At 33.6% G+C, this 24,765-nt stretch overlaps 1 protein-coding gene across 2 annotated transcripts in view; it reads left to right on the forward strand.

Annotated features, from left to right (window-relative positions):
• The first annotated feature begins 5,046 nt into the window (after positions 1-5,046).
• Positions 5,047-24,765, forward strand: part of cdk16 (cyclin dependent kinase 16) — a 47,680-nt gene continuing 27,961 nt past the window's right edge. The window contains exons 1-3 of one of the 2 annotated variants that reach the window (XM_073819699.1): positions 5,047-5,356; positions 13,020-13,200; positions 19,306-19,470. In XM_073819699.1, the coding sequence (XP_073675800.1) occupies positions 13,080-13,200; positions 19,306-19,470 (286 nt within the window). In that variant the 5' untranslated portion in view covers positions 5,047-5,356; positions 13,020-13,079. The remainder of the gene's footprint in view (positions 5,357-13,019; positions 13,201-19,305; positions 19,471-24,765) is intronic. The other variant, XM_073819700.1, reaches the window with a different exon arrangement.

A 24,765-nucleotide genomic window follows, 5' to 3' on the forward strand; every position in this document is an offset into this window, starting at 1 on the left:
AAAAAGTTACTAATATTGACTGATATTGGATTATTAATAACGCATTTCCCGAAAATTTTAATTACCTTTACAATCATCTGAAATTAACTTAAATTTAATAACACTATTAAATGTAAACTTTTTATATTAAATTTATATTACATATGCAAATATTTGGGCAAATAAATATGTATACATAACTATTAGTTTGCTGTATATAATTATTTAATTATTGCTTTATAAATTTTAATTACTGAGACAAAATATTACAAAATGATATAGTATTTTAGTAATAAGTCTAAAACAAAAATAGATTATTAACAATTATCAGCTAATATTGGAGACATTAATTTTTTTATATTGACTGTGTGTGTTACAATTATGAGCCAAAATCAGTCTGAATTAATATGGTCTGATATTGTATCTTAAAAACAGCTTGAAATTTATATGTAAAATATTTTTGTACCAGATTTTAAATTTAGTCAATATTACAAATTATATAGTATTTTTCTAATGTAAAAAAACAAAACATACATAATATTGACTGATATTGTATAATTAGTGCATTTCCCTAAAATCAATCTGAATTACCTTTACAAAAATCTAAAATGAACTTGAATTTAATAATATTAAATGTAATTTTAACAAATGTATATTCTTTATGCAACTATTTTTAGCAAATATATGTATACAACCATTTTTTGCTTTATATTTTTTATTATTTAGACAAATTAACATTAAATATTTACATACATATATACAGACACAGTAGGTTCATACTGTTACAATTATGAGCCAAAAATCAGTCTAAATTATTAATGCTGACTGATATTTGTCACACACAGAAGGAGGCAGAGACATGGGTAAGTATGAAACCAGAGTAATATGTTTATTGACAATGATGATATGGCAGATGGCAAATATGTAGCTGTAAAGTAGTCTTATCTGAACAGTCCTTGTGAATATCAGGTGGAGGAATCCAGGAGAGCTGGCCGGAGAAACAGTTCATGGGAACGCAAGATGGGTCTGGCAGGAACACAGGGCATGTGCACCGTAGACCAGACAAAGTGTTAGTGAACAGGCCGGGTATATATAGGGTGATGGTAATTGGGATCAGGTGAGTAATTAGTAATCAGGTGAGTTGGAACGGATGGTGGTGTGGTTTGAAGGGGTGACTGAGGTAAATGCCTGACAATATTGTACATTCAATTGTACAATAATTGTATAATAATTTTTTAATCTTAAAAACAGTTTTAAATTTAAACGTAAAACCATTTTGTACTATATTTTTAATTATTTAGACAAAATGTTTAACAATGAATTATATTTTTTCTAAATAAGTAAAAATTCTAAAAGTCTAAAACAAAATTAAATTAATATAAACAATTATCAGCTAATATTGGATCCATTTTATTTATTTAATTTAATTTTTTTATATTGACTGATATTGGATATTTAATTGTGCATGGTCTTTTAGTCATTTTTTCATTTAAATGACTGTACCATCATTTAACATTCACTTACATTTAAATTTAATAACACTATTACATATATGTGACCCTGGACCACAAAACCAGTTATAAGTAGCACAGGTATATTTGTAGCAATAGCCAAAAATACATTTTATGGGTCAAAAGTATGTTCTTGATTAGTAATACGCATTTCATTCAATTTAATATTCAACTTAATTTGGACAACTTTAAAGGTGATTTTCTCAATATTTAGAATTTATTTGCACCCTCAGATTTCAGATTTTCAAATAGTTGTATCTCGGCAAAATATTGTCCTAAATTGTCCAAACAAACCAGACATTAGGAAGCTTATTTATTCAGCTTTAGTATATATCTTAAGTAAATTAATTAATCATATTTAAGTAATTAAAGATTAAATTAATTACATTAAATTAAAATCAATAAATTATATTGTATGTTGGTACTGTTAGAAATCTTAGCCAAAATCAGTCTAAATGTATTAATATTGACTGATATTGTACATTTAATTGTGCATCCATTTTAAAAACAGCTTGAAATTCAAATGTAAAACCATTTTGTTACATGAAACATTGGGAGCACAATGTTCTAAAACCACATAAATATACACATGAGAAATTATTGTTCATTTTACATTGCTGATAAAACCAGAGATTCATACAAACACATTACATGAGCTCTGCATGTGGCTTATGAAAAAACAGAGAAAGAGAAGGAGAAAGGAAGCAAGAGGTTACAGATCCCAAGTGTATTCTCCTTAGTACATGTCATTCCCAATCTAAATCATCCACACACACAAACATAATGATACTTCCAGTCGGTGCATCCACATACACAGGTCCGTGCTGGCGCTCTGTTGTTCTGTGTTGTGTTTCTGTGAGCCTCTAATGCTGCATAATAGTGTTGCTCTCAACATGTTAAGCACTTGAATTGTGAATGTACTAATGAATGCAGCACATTACAGCATGCGTCAATGGGTTTGCCTTTTAGGTTTGCATCAGCCACTTAACTCCTCTTATCTGCATTATTGTTCTCCAGCGTAAATGAAACCTTAATAGCATGCTTATTTCTAATTAAAGCACAATCATATGTGGTCATCCTCAAGTAATAAGCATGGCATGTTGAAAGTCACCTGACCTGGCTGAACAGTGGCAACTGGTGGCTGAAAAAGGCATTTTCAGAAGTGCTCTCTTAATCAAGACAAGGTCGAACATACATGTGTGCCCTTGCCTGTGGTTAGTGTTACACATAATTAAGAGCCACTGAAAAATAACAAAAATAACACGCTTGGTGCTGTATGGATAAAAAAAGGTATAACCTTACGGTATATGAAACTCAAATGCTCATTTATGTTGCATTTTGTGTATGCAAACTTGCATTTTTTTATTTTCGGCACCAACATGCAATGCTTTTAATTTTAAGGTCAAGTCGTGTATGCGAAAAATACTAACCTGGTAAAATTCCCAGCATTCAGTTTCTCCCCTGGTGAAGTAAATTGTTGGGAACTATTAAAGGAACAAAAGAAATGTTCATTTGCACCCAAGGCACATTGACGCAACCCCCATACAGTGGGTTTCCAAGACTAAAGTAACTGCTAGGGGCTCTGATGCATGCCAGAGTGATGACTCATTGTGGGGCTCCACTGCTCTGCATCACACACACACACACACACACACACACACACACACACACACACACACACACACACACACACACACACACACACACACACACACTTCAGGTTAGGTTTCCCCCAGCTTTCCTAAACCATCCTGTTTAATTATCATATAAATCAATTCTGTCACTGCAATTATGAATCAGGCTGGATATCCAAAACACAATGCTCTAATAAGGTTACATGTGCTCAAAGTAGAAATGGCAAGATACGCTGAAATGTTAATTTAGGTTTTATTCCAAATGGATTGAATTTCATTATTTTTAATATTTTTAAAAGTGAATTTTTATATAAATATATATGAACGTGTGTAATAAATAGAAATAAATGTGTAAATTATATATTATTAAATTTATTGCTAAATATATATGTACCATAAAGTTTTTGATTTTGATGTTTTTATTTATTTTGGGTGGATTTACTTTTTTTAAATTATTTATTGGAAATACATTTTTTTTAATATTTGTGTATATATTATTATAGCACAGCATAGTTTATATTACATACAGAAATTAAAAAATATACATCTTTTAAAATGCATGAATAACAGTATACAAAACATTACAAAAAAATTATGATTTATTATTTAGATATATTTAAAAGTAGAAATTCAGAGTAGAAATAGCAAGATACACTGAAAATTTAATGTAGGTTTTTTTTAAACAGATTGGATTTTATTATTTTAAATATTTTTGTATAAAATATTTTTTTGAATATTTGTGTACATATTATTATAGCATAGCATAGTTTATATTGTGTAAACAAATTAAGAAAAAAATGCCTGAATAACAGTATACAAACCATTCTAAAAAAATTATGATTTATTATTTTGATAGATTTAGAAATTAGAAATTTAAAATGGATTGAATTTCATTATTTAAAATTTTTTGTATATTTTTAAACGTGAAAAAAAAAATATATATATATATAAATATATATATACATTTATTAATTACATATACTTAAGTACGTAAGAATATGTATCATAAAGAATTTTATTTATATGTTTTTGGGGGGTTTCCAGGTAGATTTAAGGTTTTTAATTATTTATTAAAAATATTTTATTATTATTATTAAAATATTATTATTATTATTATTATTATTATTATTATTATTATTATTATTATTATTGTTAATATTATAACATTTATTAGTATATTATTTACATTGTTTTTGGGGGGTTTCCAGGCAGATTTAATGTTAATTATTTACTCATTATATATATATATATTTTAAAAATAAATATTTTAAAATGTCTGAATACCAAATAATAAATTATTATTTATCATAGATAGATAGATAGATAGATAGATAGATAGATAGATAGATAGATAGATAGATAGATAGATAGATAGATAGATAGATAGATAGATCTAAATTTCGGTATACAAACCATTCTAATAGAATGATACACTCATAAAGCTATTTCTTAAGCTAGGGTGGAACAAAGTAGATGTACATTGAGCAGCTTTTTAACTGCTAAACCTAATCCTATTACAAGCTACTGCAATTTAACGTAATTTCGTCAACAAATAATATGTGAAATATGTAACAGCTCAGCATGACATACAGTGGCTCACAGCATTCTGCAATTGGCACTGCACTGCCACTGCCTCTCCCCTGCGCATTCCGCCTGAATGGTACAGTCTGACTTCCTCGAATGGAATTCGGGTCAGCCCACTATGCGCCAGTTTAATTTATTAGGGGTAGACGGTTTTGCTTCATAACCAAATTTAACGACTGTAGGTATGCATAATGTACTAAATCAACCTAATAAGGAAGATGTCATAATAAAACATAGATTTGTCATAAAAGCGTATTAATTACACAAGTATTTGCTCAATGACATAATGACACGTTCCCCAACCTATCCAATGAGTCCTGGTGGTGGAGTGAGTGACTCCTGAATCTATTCGCAGCTGCTCTGTCGCTTCCATGATCCACTCCAGTCCGGATTTGGCAAGGAAAGGAACAGCTGCTGTAACGTTTTAGCAATTTCAGGAGAGAAGGAGCAAGTAGTGAGACATGCGGGGTCTAGATGAGTCGCTCCAGCAGCACTGGAGACCGGACGAGCAGCAGCAGCGGCACTAGAGGATCATGGCCGAGGACTATTGGGAGCGCTCGGCGGCTTTGGGATATTATTACTGCTATTAAGATTACACGAGCAACACACACTCACTTACACAAGCACACACGGATCTCAACTCCACGGGTAAGAAAACCATCCCGAATATTGTACTGTCCCACTCTGATATTTCATCCTAAAGTGGAAAAAGCATCATAACGTGACGGGAAAAGTAAATTTAGGCCGTTTTTGTGTGAGTTAATTCGAGCCGGACAGTCTGTGTGTGTGATATCCTGCTTGGGTCGGTCGGGCTCTCTGAATGAAAACCGAGAGATTGTTTTATGTTATATGCGAATGGACCATAGGAAAACTAGAATGGAAGAGTAAAAACAAAAAGGTATCATTCTCGCATTCCTCTACAACGGCCGTTTAATGCTGGTCTTTAAAGCCAGCTAACTAGCTAACCTGGCTAGCATGTTTATGTGTGTTTACTGTGGATTAGTCGGCAATCTGGCTGTAATCAATGATTAATTTCATTATTCTTACTTATTTATTAATTGTGCTGTTCTGAAGGAGTCTTGAGTGTGTTATTCAGTCATGTTGTGCTTTCTAATAATGTCATCAGCATGTGTTTATTAAAGGTGTATGCTCATTTTGAGCAATTTTGTTTAACATTTATAACATTAAACATATTATCAAAGCTAATATTTAATTAGAAAGAGGAAATATTATATATTAATGCTATGTCGTATTTTACGCTGGCATTGGCATCTAGTGATGACAGCATAACGTCACTCATTCAAAACATGATGGGTGTTATGTAAGTCTACCTCATAGTTGTGAATCTGTAGTATTGAATTCATGTTATCTAGGGGTGTAACTACTTGAATACATATCTAGCATAAAAAGGCTATAATGGTCCGTCCAGCTCACATTGATTTCCCAGCAGGTGAAACCCCATTTGCTGCAAGTTAAACTGATGGAATGGGGAAGGAGGAAGAGCGATCCAGTCTGACTCGAATCAAAACTTGTGTGAGATGCAGTAATGAAGTCTTACCCCTTAAAGGCTCAGTTCTGCTCAGATGGAGGAGCGTGTTTGACAGTTGCCGGACTGATTCAGAATGGCACGTTGGAGGCGTGGGTGCATGTTGAGTGGGTTGGTTCGTGGGATATTATCATTAGACAGATGGTTTAAGAGTCTTTGACTTTGCTTTACTCTCCTAAATAGCCTTACACTGTTGTTGCATGAATAATTTTGATGCTTTGGTTAAATTGCGTTCGTCAGCCCAAATTTAAGTGGTGGTTTCCATTGATTGCTTATTTAAGAGAATTAGGGAAAGCACTTGACCTTTGACTTCCATGTTGAAAGTAATTGGCTTCGAGGCAGGGGTAGAATAATTCCAGAGGAACATGCGTTGCTCGCAGAATTGGTTTGTAGTCATTTTTAAGGTTTATTTTTTAGTCATGGATGGATAAATAAACTGACCGATAAACACCTCTTTGCTACAAATATACCAACATATATTTTTTTATTAAGTTGCATTGTGTAATCAGCATTATTCTGACTTTCTCTTTTGGTTTCAGTATCCTCATCAGTCATTAAAAAACCCATATTGGTCAATCATCGGCATATTTCGCTTATGTGATCTTGTTTTTAATGTTCTAGGCTGTATTTCTTTTAATACATAGCCTCAAAATACCTTCATCCCATTACCTGCTTATAATTTTCTGAAATATTTCTAGAATAATAATGAAAATTTTATTTATACAGCACCTGAAACAAAAATACTATAATTACTATATGATTACAGGTGAAACACACTATTTATTGATAATAAAAGATAAAATCAATGTACATGAAATGCATAACAACAAGTTAAATTGAAACCTGTCATAGAATTCATTTGAAAAATAATTTGCTAGCTAAAAGTAAACTGCCTTAATTAGCCCACTTTTTAATGACAAGAAAATACAAAATTATATGTATATGTAAAATGCATAACAAAAATGGAAATTAAAACCAAATAATGATAAATGACAACATAATACATAGAATTTACTAGAGAAATAATTTGCTAGTTGAAAGCTGAAATTGGGAAAATAAATAAATAAAGGTTTTTAGCTTTAATGACAAGAAAACATAAAACATATAGATAGTTAAAAGCTAAAATTTAAAATAAATAAGTAAAAAAATGAATAATAATTAACTAAATAAACATTTTTAGCTTTAATGACAATAAAATATAAAATTGGAAATAATTTGCTAGATAAAAGCTAACATTTAAATAAATAAATAAATAATATTGATTAAAGGTTTTTAGCTTTAATGATAAGAAAATATAATATTAATATACATATAACGTGCTTAACAAAAATGGACATTAAAACCAAATGATAATAAATGACAACATAATACATAGAAATAATTTACCATAAATAACTTGCTAGTTAAAAGCTACAATAATTAATAAAATAAATAGATAAATGTTTTTAGCTTTCTTTTAGAAAGATAGCAACTTACTTAACATCTACTGTGTATTCCATAACTTTGAGGTATTGATAAAACGTGCGTCTTCGACTTTCTTTCGAATATATAAAATGCATTACAAAAATGGAATTTAAAACCAAATAATAGTAACATAAATACATAGAAACATAATAAACATAATACATAGAATTTCATAGCTTTCTTTTACAAATATAGCAACTTAATATTAATTGAAAGCGTATTCCAAAGCTTTGAGGCATAATTGATAGAGCCTGCATCCTCTGCTTTCTTTCGACTTCTGTAATCGTCTTCATTATTGCTGTATTTCAAAATCTGAGAGCCCATAATGCCTCAATGAATAACAGCGTCCAATTAAAAAGTTAGTTCTGGCATGTGTCACCAGCATAATAATATTGATGAAGTGCAGCACCTTTTCTTCCACGTTTCCGGCGCCACAGAGAAATGACAGCAACACAAACACATTTGCGCTCAGAGGCTGGTTGATGTAGTGCTGTCTGGACCTGGTGTTCCAGAATCAGTCTCCATGAAGGTCACCCCCGTCGGGGTGTCACCTTGTGTTTGGATGCATGTCAGTCTGGGATATTGGGGGCCTGTGGCCAGCATAGATTGGTGCTTTGTTTAACTCTCTTGCATACGATCAAATTAAAGATGTTTTTTGCTGCACGGCTGGGCAGGTTTGTAAACTCATCCACACGGACGAAGACCAAGCTGTCACTGTCAGTCTTCCCGAACCCCATGAAGCTTTTATTGACCTATGGAGTGGATAAATGAGCCTGAGTCTGCGGCGTATCGATGCAGGTCAGTTAAAGCAACACTTTGGCTCTGAAACCGAACCCTGCCAGTCTGTTTGCAGGGTGGTTGACGGTCCTCTGTTAGCTAGCTGTTGTCCAGTATGCTGTTTTGATGGTCGACGGCTGCAGGCAGTAATGAAACGAGATAGAAAGAGTCTTAAAGAGTCATCAACCCTGATTAAGTAGCACTAAGACGTTGCCGAGAGCTGAAAACGGCCCTTAACCCAGTGTAGACCGCCTCTGGGGCCACAATCACTCATCAGGTCATGAATGAAGCCACTGTATAGCGAAAATGGTGGAGGGTAAATAGGTTAAGCTTATGTATATATAACTGTGTCTTGTTTGTCTTTTGATTAGGTAATGACTCGATTCATCTTGGCGCCGAGCAGCTGATTTGCGCTGCTTTGTCAGCCATTCAACCCAGTGCACATGGCTGATTGTTTTTCACAATGCAAAACATGATGAATATTATGCAAAGTGTCCTTTAACAGAGTTTCTCCTCTGAGCTGGTTGTCACTTTGGTTTACTGTAAACAAAAGCAAGGGTTTGTGGATTGTCCTGTATTTCCTGTTGATTGTCTGATTCAGGAGATCTGATTTGAGGCAGCTTGAAATTATGGGTTAGATAAATAAAGGACGCTTCAGATGCCTTGCCTTGATTGCCATTGGATCTGCCCTCATTTAGTTGCTCCTCTTTTCAACTTTCCGTAATTTTTGTCATCTTGGGTTTCAGGCGTGTGTTTCCTTGCTTCCCCCTCAGGGGGGAAAGGAAACACCACTCTCGCTATTTCAAGTATTTCAACTATTCATAGTATTTTTGGTGTTAACCTTCCAACGGTTTGCCTTGGAGTTCCTTAAAACCCTCTTTTCGTTATTGTGATTACCTTTTTCATCACTTGCACGATCCCAAACCTCATGCATTCTCCTTAATGTGCTTTTAAACCCCTTAAACTTGGATTTTACATTTATTTATCACCTTGAAATACTGTTTTGATATTATTTTCTTGTCTTAAATGTCTTTTTGACAAATTAAGACTGTGAAGATGTTCAGACAACTTCTATATAGGGCTTGCACGATGTTGTGATGCGCGTTTAGTCAATGAAGCCTGTACTTTGATTAGTAGTAAATCTCCATCACGTGCGTTCAGCTGCGTTCAGCTGGAGCCACTGACAAGCTACGCCAAATCGTGCTCAAAATCGAATGCGATTTTGAGCGCGATTTGGCGTAGCTTGTCAGTGATTTACGTCTCTGTGTATTAATTGCCGCTCCAGCTGAACGCACATGATGGAGATTTACTACTAATCAAAATACCGGCTTCATTGACTAAACGCGCCTCACAAAATCGTGCGATTAATCGTGCAGCCCTACTTCTATATTGAATCTGCAAGCAATATTTCTAAAGAACATGCGGTCCGTTACTTGTTTAACATGTTAAATCTCTCTTAGCATGGAGTACGATATCTATCTGCACACTGCACAGGAAACAAGTGTTTGAAAGCTTGTGCCTGAGTGGAATTCCGCTCCCAGGCAACTTGTTAGTGGGTCACATTAAGTCCAAAGACCCAAAGCTTGGATTTGCAGTCTAGATTGTTGCTCATCTTTGTGCCAAAGCATGTGATTAGTTTAAGAAAAGGCAAAACCTTCTGGCATTTTGGCTATTCCTAAAGAGAAGACCCTGTGTTCCCCATAAGCACTGAGGATAACTTTGTTTTTTTTTTCCTTGTTTAGGATGTGTGTTGAATGGAATACAGTGTGTATATATACTTGTTTTTTTAATATATAACATGTAGTATTGTAATATATTAAAACTTCAATGTAATAAATGTGACCCTGGACCACAAAACCATAGGGTTGTAAGGGTCAATTTTTTGAAATGGAGATTTACAGAATCCGAAAGCTGAATAAATAAGCTTTCCATTGATGTGTGGTTTGTTAGGACAATATTTGGCTAAGATACAACTATTTGCAAATCTGTAATCTGAGGGTGCAAAAAAACAAAATACAAGTTGTCCAAATGAAGTTCTTAGGAATATTTACTGTTGGGAATTTAGAAAATATCTTCATGGAACATGATCTTTACTTAATATCCTAATGATTTTTGGTATAAAAGAAAAATCAATAATTTTGACCCATATTGGATATTGCTGCTACAAATATACCTGTGCTACTTTACAGGGGTCACATATAATAAGTATCTTATGCAGTTTATTTAGTTTTTTTTCCCCTATTCCTAATACCTTAAATAATTTTAATATATTCTCTAATTCTATAATAAATTATTTAAAAAATGCATTTTAAATCAAATGTATGTATTCTTTTTTTTTTTCAGGTGGCTTACAAGTTTTCTCGTTAGCCTACAGTACTAATACTAATACTGTATCTTAGCCAAAAACAGTTTTTTTTTTCTGTTTTAATTTTTCTGGATTCAGTTTTTTTCTTCAGTTTAAATGGCTATAATTTAAAAAAAATATTGATCGAAAAGCATTTTTTTTTTAAAAATCTCAAATTCTGTTGTATTTTTTTACCAAATTATGTATTTTCCATTAATTTTCGAGATTCCTATTTTTCAATGTTAGTGGCTACATTAAACAAAAATAGTAATCAAAAAGCTTGTCTACTTAATCGAAGTCTACACAATTTAACAGCAGTTTATTAAAAGTTTAACAAAAATTGCATTTTTAAGGCCCTATGAAATTTTGAAGTTTTTTTTTCTCTAATTCAGTTTTATTTGTACCAAAGTATGTGTTTTCCAATCATTTTCTGGATTCCTATTTTTCCATTCTAGTGGATACATAAAAAAGTAGTAATCAAAAAGCATGTATATTTATTTGAAATTATGAAACTTACACAATTTAAAAAGTTTAGCAAAAATTGCATTTTTAATGCCCTTTTTTTAATTGCAAATTCAGTTTTATTTTTAACAAATTGTGTTTTCCTATCATTTTCTGGATTTCATTATAATTTTCATTAATTGTATTAGTTTCATTAATTTTATTCAGAAATATTTACCATATTGGTAAATATTTTCTGGTAAATATTCCTTAAAAAATAATGTTTTAATAATTTTATTAATAGTAGTCCTAGTACTATCATTACATTAAGTAATATATTTCCGTCAACTGTTAAACTGAACTTTTATTTTGACAGGTTGCTGTGAAGACCTTTATTTTTTGTTTGTACATGATATGACGATCGTTTTTTTTTTTTTTTTTATTAAAGAAATGGTAAAATGCTCATAAAGTGACTCTCAGAGCAGTTGTAGAAGTTATGTTTATGTGTTCATGTACTCATATTGAGGCGGCAGAGCGGCACATGCGTTTCAGTATGCGTATAGTAAACGAAACACACGTCTGCACATCATTCACACAGTGACACACAGAACATGCAGGATTCATATTTAAATAGTATTTTGCAGCTTAAGTCACAGACCCAAAGTGTTTTGTTTTAAGTGTACAAAATTTGGCAATTCGTGACATTCCACGCTATACAGTAAATTCTATTTTTTTTTTACAGAATTCCGCAGTCTTTTTCTGAAACCTTAGGGCCCTACAGTACATATTGTTATGCATATAGAGAAGTTGCTAAAGTACCAGTATTTATTTGTGCTATTTATTATTTGTAGCTACCATTACTGCCTAACCGGAAAGGCTCTTTTAATTACACTGTGTGAGTGAAGGAGTAGTTCTTAATGGTTTATATCACATCCAATTCTGTTGTCATATTGCAAATGGAAGGTCAAGTCGAGTGCAGTGCATTGTGGTATCTCACTCACTGTGCTTTGGTTGTGTGCTGCACATCTAGTAGGTCTTCTGGGTCTTTTGCAAAAAAGTATGAGTAATGGGCTGTTCTCAACAAATCCATAATCTCTTACTGTTCTCTGAATTTCACTGAACTGACATGAATGTTCTGTGATCATTAACATGTGTTTCTCTCTGCACATACTCTCATTTAATGGCTATGTTGTTGCAATTATTACTCTGTTTGCGCCTCTCCGAGAGCCTCCCACTTGGATTCTGTGCATTTCCGGCCTAAATACACATGATTCCGCAGCATCTGCAATCCTTTAAGCGCTTGATTTATAAATGAAAACAATCACACTTAGAATGATGAGTGTCAAAACACTGTTGCTAATCATCACTTATGTGTGCAATTACAGTTGGCTGTGTGATTTGTTTATTTTAGGTGTGATCTCTCACCGTGAACCTCTTCCAGTTACTGTCTCTCGCTTTGATGTCCACTCCGTGGAGCGCCATGCGCTCAAATAACGTTCCGTGTTTGTGAAATAAGCAGACTTGTCCTCTGAATCACCTCTCTGCTCTATGTTTGTCTTAACACATCATTTTAAGCTAATATTTATCCCGGAATATATTAACACATTCCATTAGAGTCTTAAGAGGATGGCGTCCTTGAAAATGCTTGACTTTGCTGTCTCTGGTTATCACAGAAGATATCAAATGATTCAGGAAGCAGTGTGTAACAATCTGCGTATGCATTTGTGTGTCTCCGACAGGGCGGTTGAACAGTGGCAGCCCCTCCACCCCCCTCATCTCGGCCCCCCATACCCCCACTGATGGACCGCATGAGGAAGATCAAACGGCAGCTGTCCCTGACGCTGCGAGGGGGTAACAGCGGGGACAAAACCTTGAGTGAGACCATCAGCTCTCAGGACACAGGAGCACACAGCGATTCCGGTATGGTAACGTTCACTTTTTTCTTTGCAACGCAAATACAACGCAGATGCCGTCGGTGTACAGTGGTTTATCTAACCAAACATGGATGCAATTGCATTTGACCAGTCAAGCATAGAAAAGTGCCCATTAGGCCTGCACGATTTGGAGTAAAAATTTAATTCCATTTTTCCCCCTGATAAAATTGGGTTTGAAATGTTTACCAAATAAAAATAATCTACAATAATAATAATAATAATAATAATAATAATAATAGTAATAATAATGATAATAAATAATAAATTTATTATTATTATTATTATTATTATTAAATATAAACCAGTAAAAATGTGATCAGTCTGCATTAGTACTGCATAATTTAGAGGAAAAATGTAATTGCAACCCCCCTCCCTTATGCGATTTGGTTTGAGGTTTGAAATATTTACTAAATAATAATAATAATCAACATTAATAATAATAAAAATATAAAATAAAATATAAACATTACTGAATGATAGTAATTAATAATAACATTTTTATTACTATCGCTAATATTAAAAGAGAAAAAAATAAACACTAAATGTGTAATTGAATAATTTAAAAAAATAAAACATTTACTAATGTAAGTAATTAATAATATTGTTGTTGTTGTTATAATTATATATATATATATATATATATATATATATATATATATATATATATATATATGTATATGTATATATATATATATATATATGTGTGTGTGTGTAATAATTTAGAAAAATCTATTGTAATAATATTTATTTTATTATTGGGATTATTAATACCAATACAAACTTAATGAAAGTAATTAATAATATTTATTACTGTTATTCTTAAATAAAATATAAATAATAAATAAATAATTTAATCATTTTAAATTAGATAAATGTACTAATGAAAGTTATATTATTATTAAATAAAATGAAAAATAAATGAAAACGAAACAGTTAAATAATTTTTATTTTTTAATATTTATTGTTTTTGTTTTATATTGCTATTATAAAATAAAAGACGAAAAAAAATTAAAAAACGAAATAAATCATTTAATTTTGAAATGGAAAAATTCACTAATGAAAGGAATTAATATTTATTATTATAATTGTTATTCTTAAATAAAATTTTAAAAGTAGTAATAAGATTTTTATTTTGCATTACAACTGTAAAATTACAATACTTGTGTTAATTTTCTTTCTTCATTTCCAAATGTTAAATCATCAAGCTTCTATTTTGACGGTAAACCGAATAGAGCTCTTAAGGGAACATTTCACCAAAAAAAAAAAGTACCTAAATGAGTGTCTTTCATCTGTTGAACAGCAACAGAATAGATATTTTGAAGAATGCTGACAAACAAACAGTTGATGGTAGCCATTGACTTCCATACCGTTTGGTTACCAGCATTTTTCCCCAAAAAATTGTGTGTGTGATTACCGAATTTTTGTTTTTTAGGTGAGCAATCTCTTTTAAGCATGTCTTTTTTTTTTTGTGATAAACGCAAGTATATGAAGAATGATACATTAAAGTGACCTAAATCTGAAGCAGAAGTGGAATTTGTGTTGAGCAGCATTTATTGCGAACCGAGCTGCTCTAAAACGCTACGAACACCTGTGGATAATGAGCCACTTTCGTGTAAGAATGCAGTGCCTATATTTATTAAATTAAATCACAGTTTGATAATCGCACTAAGCCATATCACAGTTTCATTTTGATTAATCATGCAGCCCTAATGCCCAAGAAGAATTGCATTATTAGCTTATCAGTAAACCTGCACGGAATCTGTATCCGCAGAATTCCGCAGAACTCAAATGCCATCTCGTCATGCATAAAATTCTTCTCTGTGTGATTGTTTATTAAATATTTAGGTTATAATGCTACATTTAACACATCATGTTTATCTCCATTCCGCTATTTTTTTTACAAAGGCAGTTGATGTAGAAAATGTACAAACTTGGCTGACTTATCTTTTTAATGATGACTAATCAGACTTAGTGTGGTTAAGCATATCTAACCAAACATTACAACGTAATTACGTTTCATCTCTAGGTCGTCCCAGTCATTCTTTCCCGATATTTGGACGTGCATGAAAACTCTGTGGCATGCAATATTTCAGACGCTCATAACCAGTGTGTGTGTGTGTGTGTGTGTGTGTGTGTGTGTGAGAGAGCATTCTTACCGGAGGGGATAAAAACAGCTCAAATTCAGCGCCATCTGTACAATCTGTTCCAGGGTTTTTATATAATGGCAGCCAGAAAGTTGCCAGAATTGTTGCTAATGACAAGACTTCAAAATGAGCATTTAGTCTGTCAACAGACCACTTTAAGTGCTGTAATTCTCAGCATGTTGAGTGTAAAATACGTAGTTTTAGTTAAATAGCCAATTTCCTCTTTGTTTATGGATTAATGTGTGGCTTTTACATCAGCTATGCTGTAAATTTGGAACTTTAGTTCTTTAGTTAGAGTAGCTATGAATTTTAACTTTACAGCAGTGTTTCCTGTCTCCGTTTAGCTAAGGTCCTGTATTTGAATTATACTTTGCCTCAGTTGTGAGCTTGCCATCTGAAATGCGACAATACAAAGACAAAAATAGCGTATCTTTTTTGTGTGTTTTCTTGACTGATAGCATGCAACAGAAAAATCTTTTAATTTATGACCAAATGACATGAATTTATTTGATGGTGTGTATTTAAGATGCTCTGTACAAAGGAGTTTTGTTATGAATGTTATTTTATAGCGATTCAGTAAAAATGTTACAAGGAATAGAGTTCTATGTCTGATTTTTATGTCTGATTTACAGACATAAAATTTCTCTTAAAGGGACGGTTCACCCTAAAATAAAAATTCTGCCTTCCTGACTGTCTGCTTTGCAACATAAAGAAAGATATTTTGAGGAATATCTCTATTTTTTGTTATTTTTAGTATTCTTTGATGAATAGAAAGATCCAAAGATCAGCATTTATCTGAAATAAAAAGCTTTTGTAACATTATACACTATACCATTGAAAAACGGTATGTTTTGTTTTGTTTTTTCTGGAAAAAGAAACTATAGAAATTAATACTTTTATTGAGCAAGGATGCTTTAAATTGATCAAAGGTGATGATGGACATTTATAATGTTGCAACAGATATCTATTTCAGATAAATGCTGTTCTTCTATACGTTCTGTTATTTCTATTTTTTCATTCTAACTTTCTATTCATCAAAGAAACCTAAAAAAAATCTGCTCAGCTGTTTTCAACATAATAATAATAAATGTTTTTAAAAAGCAAATCAGAATATTAGAATGATTTCTGAAGGATTATGTGACTGGAGTAATGATACTGAAAATTCAGCTTTAAAATCACAGATAAATTACATTTTAAAATATATTAGAAAAATGTTACTTTAAATAGTAAAAAATATTTCAAAATGTTTTGAAGATTTTCTGTTTTTGCTGTAGTTTAAGTAAAATAAATGCAGGCTTGGTGAGCCGAAGAGGCTTCTTTAAAAAGCATTAAAAAATCTTAACGTTTGACTAATAATGTATTTTCAAGATGCACAAAACAATTTTGATAGATGTTATTTGAGTTCATTTTAAGGAATGTAACAGAAATAGTGTTTTGTTTAGAAAAACTGAATTCTATAACTGATTTACAAACATAACATTTCTTTTAACAGGATAAAATAAAATAAAAAATCACAACCAGTATGAGCTTTTTATCCCTCTGTGCCATATAAAGAAAGATATTTTGAGGAATTTATTTACTTATTTTTGGTCTGTTCAGTAGAAGTCAGTGGTCTCGGATGTTGTTAGGTTCCCAATATTCTTCTGAATGTCTTTTGTTTTCTGCAGAAGGAAAAAAGTCGTACAGGTTTGGAGCAGCGAAGCAATTATGGGTAGTAAATAATGACACTATTTTTATTTTTTGGTGAACTCTCTCTTTAAGAAAGCATTAAAGACTGCATTTGCTATATGTTTAACCTCCATAATCAGATGTATTTTAAAGTGGCAAAATATTCAGCAGGAAATTATGTAGCGCAAAACATGCTTTTATCCATCCAGGATTTGATTTGATTAGGAAAATAGAAAATAAAAATAGTTTTAATTTTAGGTGGAGAGTGTTTGCTATATTTTGATGAATAATGAAAATGAATTTGAATATATGAGTAGCATGCACTGAAGAACATAGAAGACATTTGTGAAGTAAGTAAATGGGGTTGATTTTTACTTTAAAAGTCCTTAAACTTTCTAGAATTAACCAGACAGCTCAGGGATGTGCTTCAATCCATATGGTTTTAAGGGTGTGTTCACACTTGTAGTTTGATTCGTTTGGTTCATTTGGTCCGGACCAAAAAGGAAAATGATGCATTTGGTCCTGGTCCACTTAGCGTTCACACTGGCATTTTGAACAGCAAACCTAAAGATACCGAACTTAAAGGCATAGTGAATTTTTCACAACCTGATTGGTCGGGTTAAATGACGGATATTTTTTGATGGAACTCATTGAATACTCCAAACAAAAGGAAAAGGTGCGTTCGACTTAACGCGGCGTACCCGTTTACTAATAGGTCTGTCGATTGCCGCTTTAAGTCAAATACACTCAATGCCGTCTGCTGGACTAAGCGCGCTCATTGTTGCGTTCATATGATTTTATTTTCACCACCTGCAAACTCACAAAGAGCTCACAAAAAGGCATTTTACCTCCTCGTTGCTCCACGTTTGCCCTCTGCTCGTTTTGTTTTCGGATACACCATTCCCCTTATGAAATCATGTCGCATAGTGTCACATCTTGTCATTACTTTCTGTTTTTGGTTAGTTTTGAAGTATTTGGTCCGTGTTGCATTCATATTTCTTTCGAACTGCACCAGAGTTTGTTTGAAAGCGGACCAAGACCCATCTTTTTAGTGGTCTCGGTCCGATTGTTTGGTGTGCACCAGGGTTCGGATGGCAGCGTTCACACTTCAACAGAACAATCGCACCAGAGTTTGTTTTAATCGAACCAAACAAAACAAGTGTGAACACACCCTAAGAAAGTGTCTTTCAGCCATTCGTCATTGAATGCATATACATTCACCTCTGCCTCCCTTCGTGTTGCCTGCCAGTGTGATACGGGTATGCAGCATTAAAACCTCGCAATGAGTTTTAAAGCCAATCTGTCCGTTATGCCCAAGGGCTGGCTATGGCTCTGCGTGTGTTGAGCTAAGCTACTGTCTCCTGCCTGCTGTTACCCCCTCTGATCAATCAGCATGTGTCTTCTAGCATGGCTTCCCATCTCAAGCTAACCGCACTGACAGATCCTGCTCATCTCAGATCCGACAGTTTCAACGAAACAGCTTCAGTTTGACATCCACCTCCATAACCGCCTTACCCAAGTCGATAATATATATGTACATGTTGTATATTCTAATTACCATACGCAAATACATCATCGCATCGACTCTGCAAATCCATCTTGTTCTTTTGTAGTGTGTTTTGGCATTTCTCCAAACCCTGCACAAATTTGAAATGCATTTGGCTTTCGTATGCTGATGAATCGATGCCCTTGTGTGTCGTTGTAATCGCCGCCACAGTGCAGAGCGTCATTAGAAACAATTACCGGCAGAGAGAAAATGAATTGATCAGTGTCGTTGCTTAATAATTGTGGCCCTTGTACCTCATTTACTAACACTGAAGATGTTCCTTGTAAATTGATCTCTCTTTTTTTAAAATAACAGTTTTGGAAAAATGAATGCATGCTCTTAAATTTGACTTTTTCTGTTTTTAATTTAATATTTCCTCTTTTTTTTCTTCTCGTCCTGTGACCTTTCTCCCCCCCCCCCCCAAAACCTTGTTTTTCTCCCTTTTCCTTCTTCTCTGTTAATCACAAACACTTGCTACCCAACATTACCATTTCATCCAAACCATATCACTCGTTCTTTCCTTTTTTTATCTCCATAATGCACTAATATTCTTTATTCACCCCTTTTCCTTTCACTTCTGCTCCGTTTTCTTTTCCCTTCGCATAACCCTCAATTCCATTATGTGTCCCGCCACATTTACATTCTCCTTCCCGGCTCCTTCTCTGCCCTTCCCCCCTTCTCCTCGTCCTCATTTCCTCTGTGTGTCGTCCTCCTCCCCTCTCCTCCCTCCCAGAGGCCATGCCAGTTGGCGGCAGTGGTGGTCTGCGGGGTTCAGTGAGAGGTTCGGGGGGTTCCTTCAGCATGCACTCCCTCCTGCAGTCCTACAGCAGCGCCCTGCGCAGACCACGCAGCCTGGGCCGCAGTCTCAGCTCCTATCTCAACCACACCACGCGCCTCGGTACATTCACACACACGTACACGCATGCACACATAGGGCGAGAGTGTAATGTGTGTGAGGTTGCACAGTAGGGATGGGAATCGCAAGGAATTTTAACAGTTTTGCTTCCGATTCCATGTTCCTTATCACTTCTGTTAATGATTGCTGTTGCATTCACTTCCCTTGAAGGCCTGTTGTCAAACAATGAGATCATTTTAGCAGAACAATAATGACAAAGCAACTTCTCTCTCTCATTTTTTTCTCTTAAAGAGCAGGTCATATGGTATTTAAAGAGTCCTAATATTGTGTTGGAGTCCCCTACAACAGGTTTAAATGCATCTAAGGTTAGAAAACATTGTAATTTTGTCAGAATATACTTTTATACATAGTCATTTGTCAGTGATTTTGAAACAGTTCAAATCAGCTTTCATCATAATGTCTGTAAAACCCCTCCTTTTATTAATCCTACATTGTTCTGATTGGTCAGCTGGCCAAGCCTACCATCTGTGTTGCCAAGTCTGCGTTTGAAGCGACCCCAATAACGTCTGTTTTACCCCCTGAAATGCAAATTTACCAGGGGAACCCAGACAAAAAGCGTGTATTTTACACCTTAGAAAACGATTTTTAATGGGGGACCCTCCTCAAAAAAGGAAACTGCTTTTAGTAGCAGTTTAGTGGGTTTTTGTTGTGAAAACCTTGCAACCCTGATGCACCTTTACATAAAACAATAATATAGTGCCCCAATAATGACAAAAAAAACATTTTGTTTAACACTTATTCAAGTGCACCATGCCCACAGCTAAAGTTTAGCTTCTAACTAGTGATGCACCGAATATTCGGCCACCGAAAATTTTCGGCCACTAATGGCCCAAAAGTGCATTTTTGGTTTTCAGCCGAAAGATTTTTATCACCGAAACAACACGGCCGAAACAGTATGTTGATGCAAACAGAAACCGCAGCCTGCACGTGCTTGTCTGAAGCAACACGTCTGTGGTGTGGACGTATTTCAGTATATCTGAGAAAGACCCACGGACAGCGATTTGCAAAACTTGTAATTCCGAAAATTCAAGAGGGGGTGTGTCTGCAGTCTTATGTGCAGTAGCTTTCAGTGAAAAACAATGGCTTTACGTTGGTGTTACATCGCAATATTTTAAAGATATGTCTTTTCTATATACTGTATTTTTATAAGTGTTAATGTTTTAAACCATGGAGGTGAGCCAGTGGATATCACACAAGCAACGTGAAAACTGCGCAATATGTTAAAGTGAAAGTAAAACTGACAGTGCTTTCAGCATCTGACGTGCATTCTCTCAGAGACAATGAGAGACGGTTATACTTCATATGCTGATATTGATTTAGTCCCCTAATATTTTTCTTGTGCCCCGAACATAGTGGGAAAAAAATACAAAGAAACGTATTTTGTGTAAGGTTTGTTTTTGAAAGTCGGTTCTTGAAATAAAGCTCTTAATTTTCATTGATGACTGCAGTTTATTAGGGGTTAAGAAAGTCTTAATTATGATTTCAGGTGGTCTTAAATGTGGGGTCTGAAAGACAAGAATTGCGATGAAACTTCAAAAGGCTATCCATTGAATAAATATGAGCGCTGCACGTTTCAAAGTCATTTGCTGTGCTGCTTTGTGTACTAGCATTCTGAAAGCGCCTCCTGCTGGAAGAGAAACGCGTAGAGTTGTAAATGTGAACTGATGGATCCACAAGATAATGTGTTTTAAAATTTTTAACAATTAAACAATTTAAACAAAGGCAGTAAAATATATGTATGTGTTATTTAAGTAATATAATACTTGATTGATAATAATTGTTTAAATGAATATAATTGATTTATTCTTTGAAACTTTAATATTGATTTAATGCAATTGCAATGCCTTGATTTTAGTAAAATTAGTACTCAGTCATAGCCATAAATGCAATGGTACTACTAATTGGCATAATTCTTTCGGTGTTTCGGTTTTCGGTTTTCGGCCTTGGTTTCCTCTTTTTCGGTTTTCGGTTTCGGCCAAGAATTTTCATTTCGGTGCATCCCTACTTGTAACGTTTAACTGTAAATAGATAACAAAGCAATAATCGTGGATACGTTAGCCGAGTGCCGACGTGATTAACTGATGAAACAACAGTTCGTAAACCAATATATGTTAACCAATAGTTACATTCTTATTTAATAAACGAAGTACGAAGCAACGAATTATAACAACAACAGTCTACATTTATCTACACATTTTTAGGAAAAAGAGGGTTCACAGTGAATTATCAGAACTATTTCATTAAGACAGTATTATCGTGGTTTACATGGAAACCTAAAGCTGCTCTAGGTATGTATATTAGCACAAAAAAACTTGATAGCGTATCAATCGTACTTACAGGTTGTGGTTTGGAGATGCTTGTTAGTCTAAATAAAGAAGTTTAGAAGCCAAAGAAGATAGAAGCCAAGATTAAAGAAGCAGTTCTTGATAAAATGACGAGCACACAACAAAATGTTTGAATTGTATTGCTGTGGTATTGTAGATAAAATTAATTTTAACCACAGACTGTCCGTATTTCGTGGGCAGGCTGGGATTATGCTAATGTGTTACCCAGTGACGTATAGGTAGGTAGGTCAATTGCAGAAAAAGATATTTTTCGAAAAACCCATATGACTTGCTATTTAAATAAATAGTACACATAGAAATGAAATCCCTGTCATTGTTTACTCACCTTCAAGTTGATCTAAACCTGTGTGAATTTCTTTCATCTGCTTCAAAAGAAGAATGTGGGTAACCAAATAGTTGCTGGTCCTAATTGACTTCCATTAATTGGTCAGTAGGGACCAGAAACTATTTGGTTACCCACATTCTTCTTTTGAAGCAGATGAAAGAAATTCATACAGGTTTGGAACAACTTGAAGGTGAGTAAATGATAACAGAATTAAAATTTTTATTAACTACCCCATTAAATGGTTATTTTACCCAAAAATGAAAATTAGCCCATTATTTACTCACCCTCAAGGCATTCTAGGTATATATGACTTTCAACTGGATTTTGTATTCGACCTGACCTGGCTCTTCTAAGCTTTATAATGGCAGTGGGACGGTGTTTCTGTTCAACAGTTCAAAACAAGTCAGATAAAGTGCTTTCACCCATAATAAATGAATCGATGCATTTTTGTAAGAAAAATATCCATAATTAAAACATAATAATCACTAACTGTCGCACATGGAAACCGTGCCGGACGGATGATGTAGGATATATGTGTTGCAGTGGATAAGAAAGAGCAAAACAAAACACAGATCAGGAATAAAAGTACAAAAGTAGGATTTGTAAAGAAAAATGTCAGAGGATTTCGATATAAGCCAAGTGGAGACTGGTGGAGGCCTTTATTCACCCCTTGGAGCCATGTGAGGCACATTTTATAATAGATGGATGCGCTTTTTTTGGACTTCGTTTGCACTGTTGAACAGAAACACTCATCCATTACGAAGCTGAAAAGAGCTAGGACAATTTTTAATATTACACTGATTGGATTTGTCTCAAAGAAGAAAGTCATACACCTAGATGCCTTGAGGGTGAGTAAATCATGGGCTAATTTTTATTTTTGGCTGAACTATGCCATTAAACCCGTAATCTGCTAACTCCAAAGTGGGTTTAAGAGGGATAAAGACAGCGAAGCTACAATAATATACAAAGTTGTATACTTGTCTCTGATTGTGCAGTTGCTTCTGATCTGTTATTACTGTTCTGCTGAAGTGATCTCATACAAATGATGTCTGCAAAACAGCATATGTATCCTGAAAAGGTGTTATTTTGTTTATATCCCAAAAAAATCCTTAAAATTTAATAACCGCCATTTCTTTTCATGTCTCTTCAGTCGAAAAGAAAACAGATTTTTCTCCATATAGTGGACTTCGATGCCAATCAATGGGTTGAAGGTCCAAATTGCAGTTTCATCTAGTGAAACGATTGGTCATTTAAATTTTATAATAAAAAAAAACAACTTCACGCATTACGTAATCACTATGGCAAGGTCACTATGGCGGTTAGTTCTTCATCTGTGTACTCCAATTCAAAAAGGTAGGGTAGGGTGAAAAACCCTTTGAAGCTACATCGAAACTGCAATTTGCACCTTCAAACCATTGATCCCCATTGAAGTCCACTAAATGGAGAAAAATCTTGGGATGTTTTCCTCAAAAAAACGTAACTTCTTTTCGACTGGAGAAAGAAAGACATGAAAGTCATTAAAATTACGTTAATTATATTTTCTTACAAAAAAGTAACCAGTTTTTGATTCCCAACCCTGCTAAGCAACTGGACTCTCGCAAAATGTAGCATAGACACACTATTACAGTGGTTCTCAATTGGTGAATTGCAACACAGGACAGAAACAGTGTTAAATGCAAATGATAAAATGCAGCTAACCATGTAATTATGCATAAGTAGGATAGCAAAACAAGTCCGCTTATCAAGAGGAGGAGAAAGATTTCCCATATCTTTTGCTTTTGAAGGCCATGCATCCAACCAGACACTACAATATTTTTATATTTTTACCAATGTCACTTGGTTGAAGATAACAAAGTAGACAAACATGGAAAAATTATTTCTATAGCACCCTTCTAACAAATTCAATGCAGTTTGAAAGTCTAAACAAGCAGTTGAAACAAAATACATTCAATGATATTAACACAGAAATGTTGATGAAGCAAAATAGAATACAAATAAATAATAATACTCTCAGAACTATTTAGCAATGATTATAAGACACTACATAAAATCCAGACTAAGGTGGGTTTGCGTAAGTAAAATGCGTGTAAGATAAAACAGATTCATGAGATATGTGACAAATTGTCCTATTCAGTAGTTATATATGTTGCATTTTAGTATTTGATTTGTTAGGACATTTTTGTTTAAGGGGAGACACTGCAGGCAAAATCTCCAAATCAGTAGCATTTTTTTTTTAAATTTCTTTCGATATCCCGAAGGTTTTTACAGAGGGATTTGTTCATATATACTTTGCTTGATTGTAAACAACATTTTATTCCCCGCAAAATTGTAAAAAACAAAACAAAAAAATAGTTTTCTGTCTTTTCTAAGTATTTTATGAATTATGGATTGACAAAACAAGAATTTTGAAACTTGACTTCATCCAGTGTTTAGATTTTTGTACTAGAAATATATGCAACTTAGTGCATATTTCATTCATCAGTGGCTCATTTACATATTTAAACCTAACATTTTAGAAAAATTGTAATACAAAAAATTTTTGCAATTATCAATGTAATCAATCAGCTGGGTAAGTAAGGTAATAACTTTTTTTTTTTTTTCTTTTTT

The sequence above is a fragment of the Garra rufa genome, chromosome 15 (assembly GCF_049309525.1).
Source record: "Garra rufa chromosome 15, GarRuf1.0, whole genome shotgun sequence".
NCBI classification, from domain to species: Eukaryota; Metazoa; Chordata; class Actinopteri; order Cypriniformes; family Cyprinidae; genus Garra; species Garra rufa.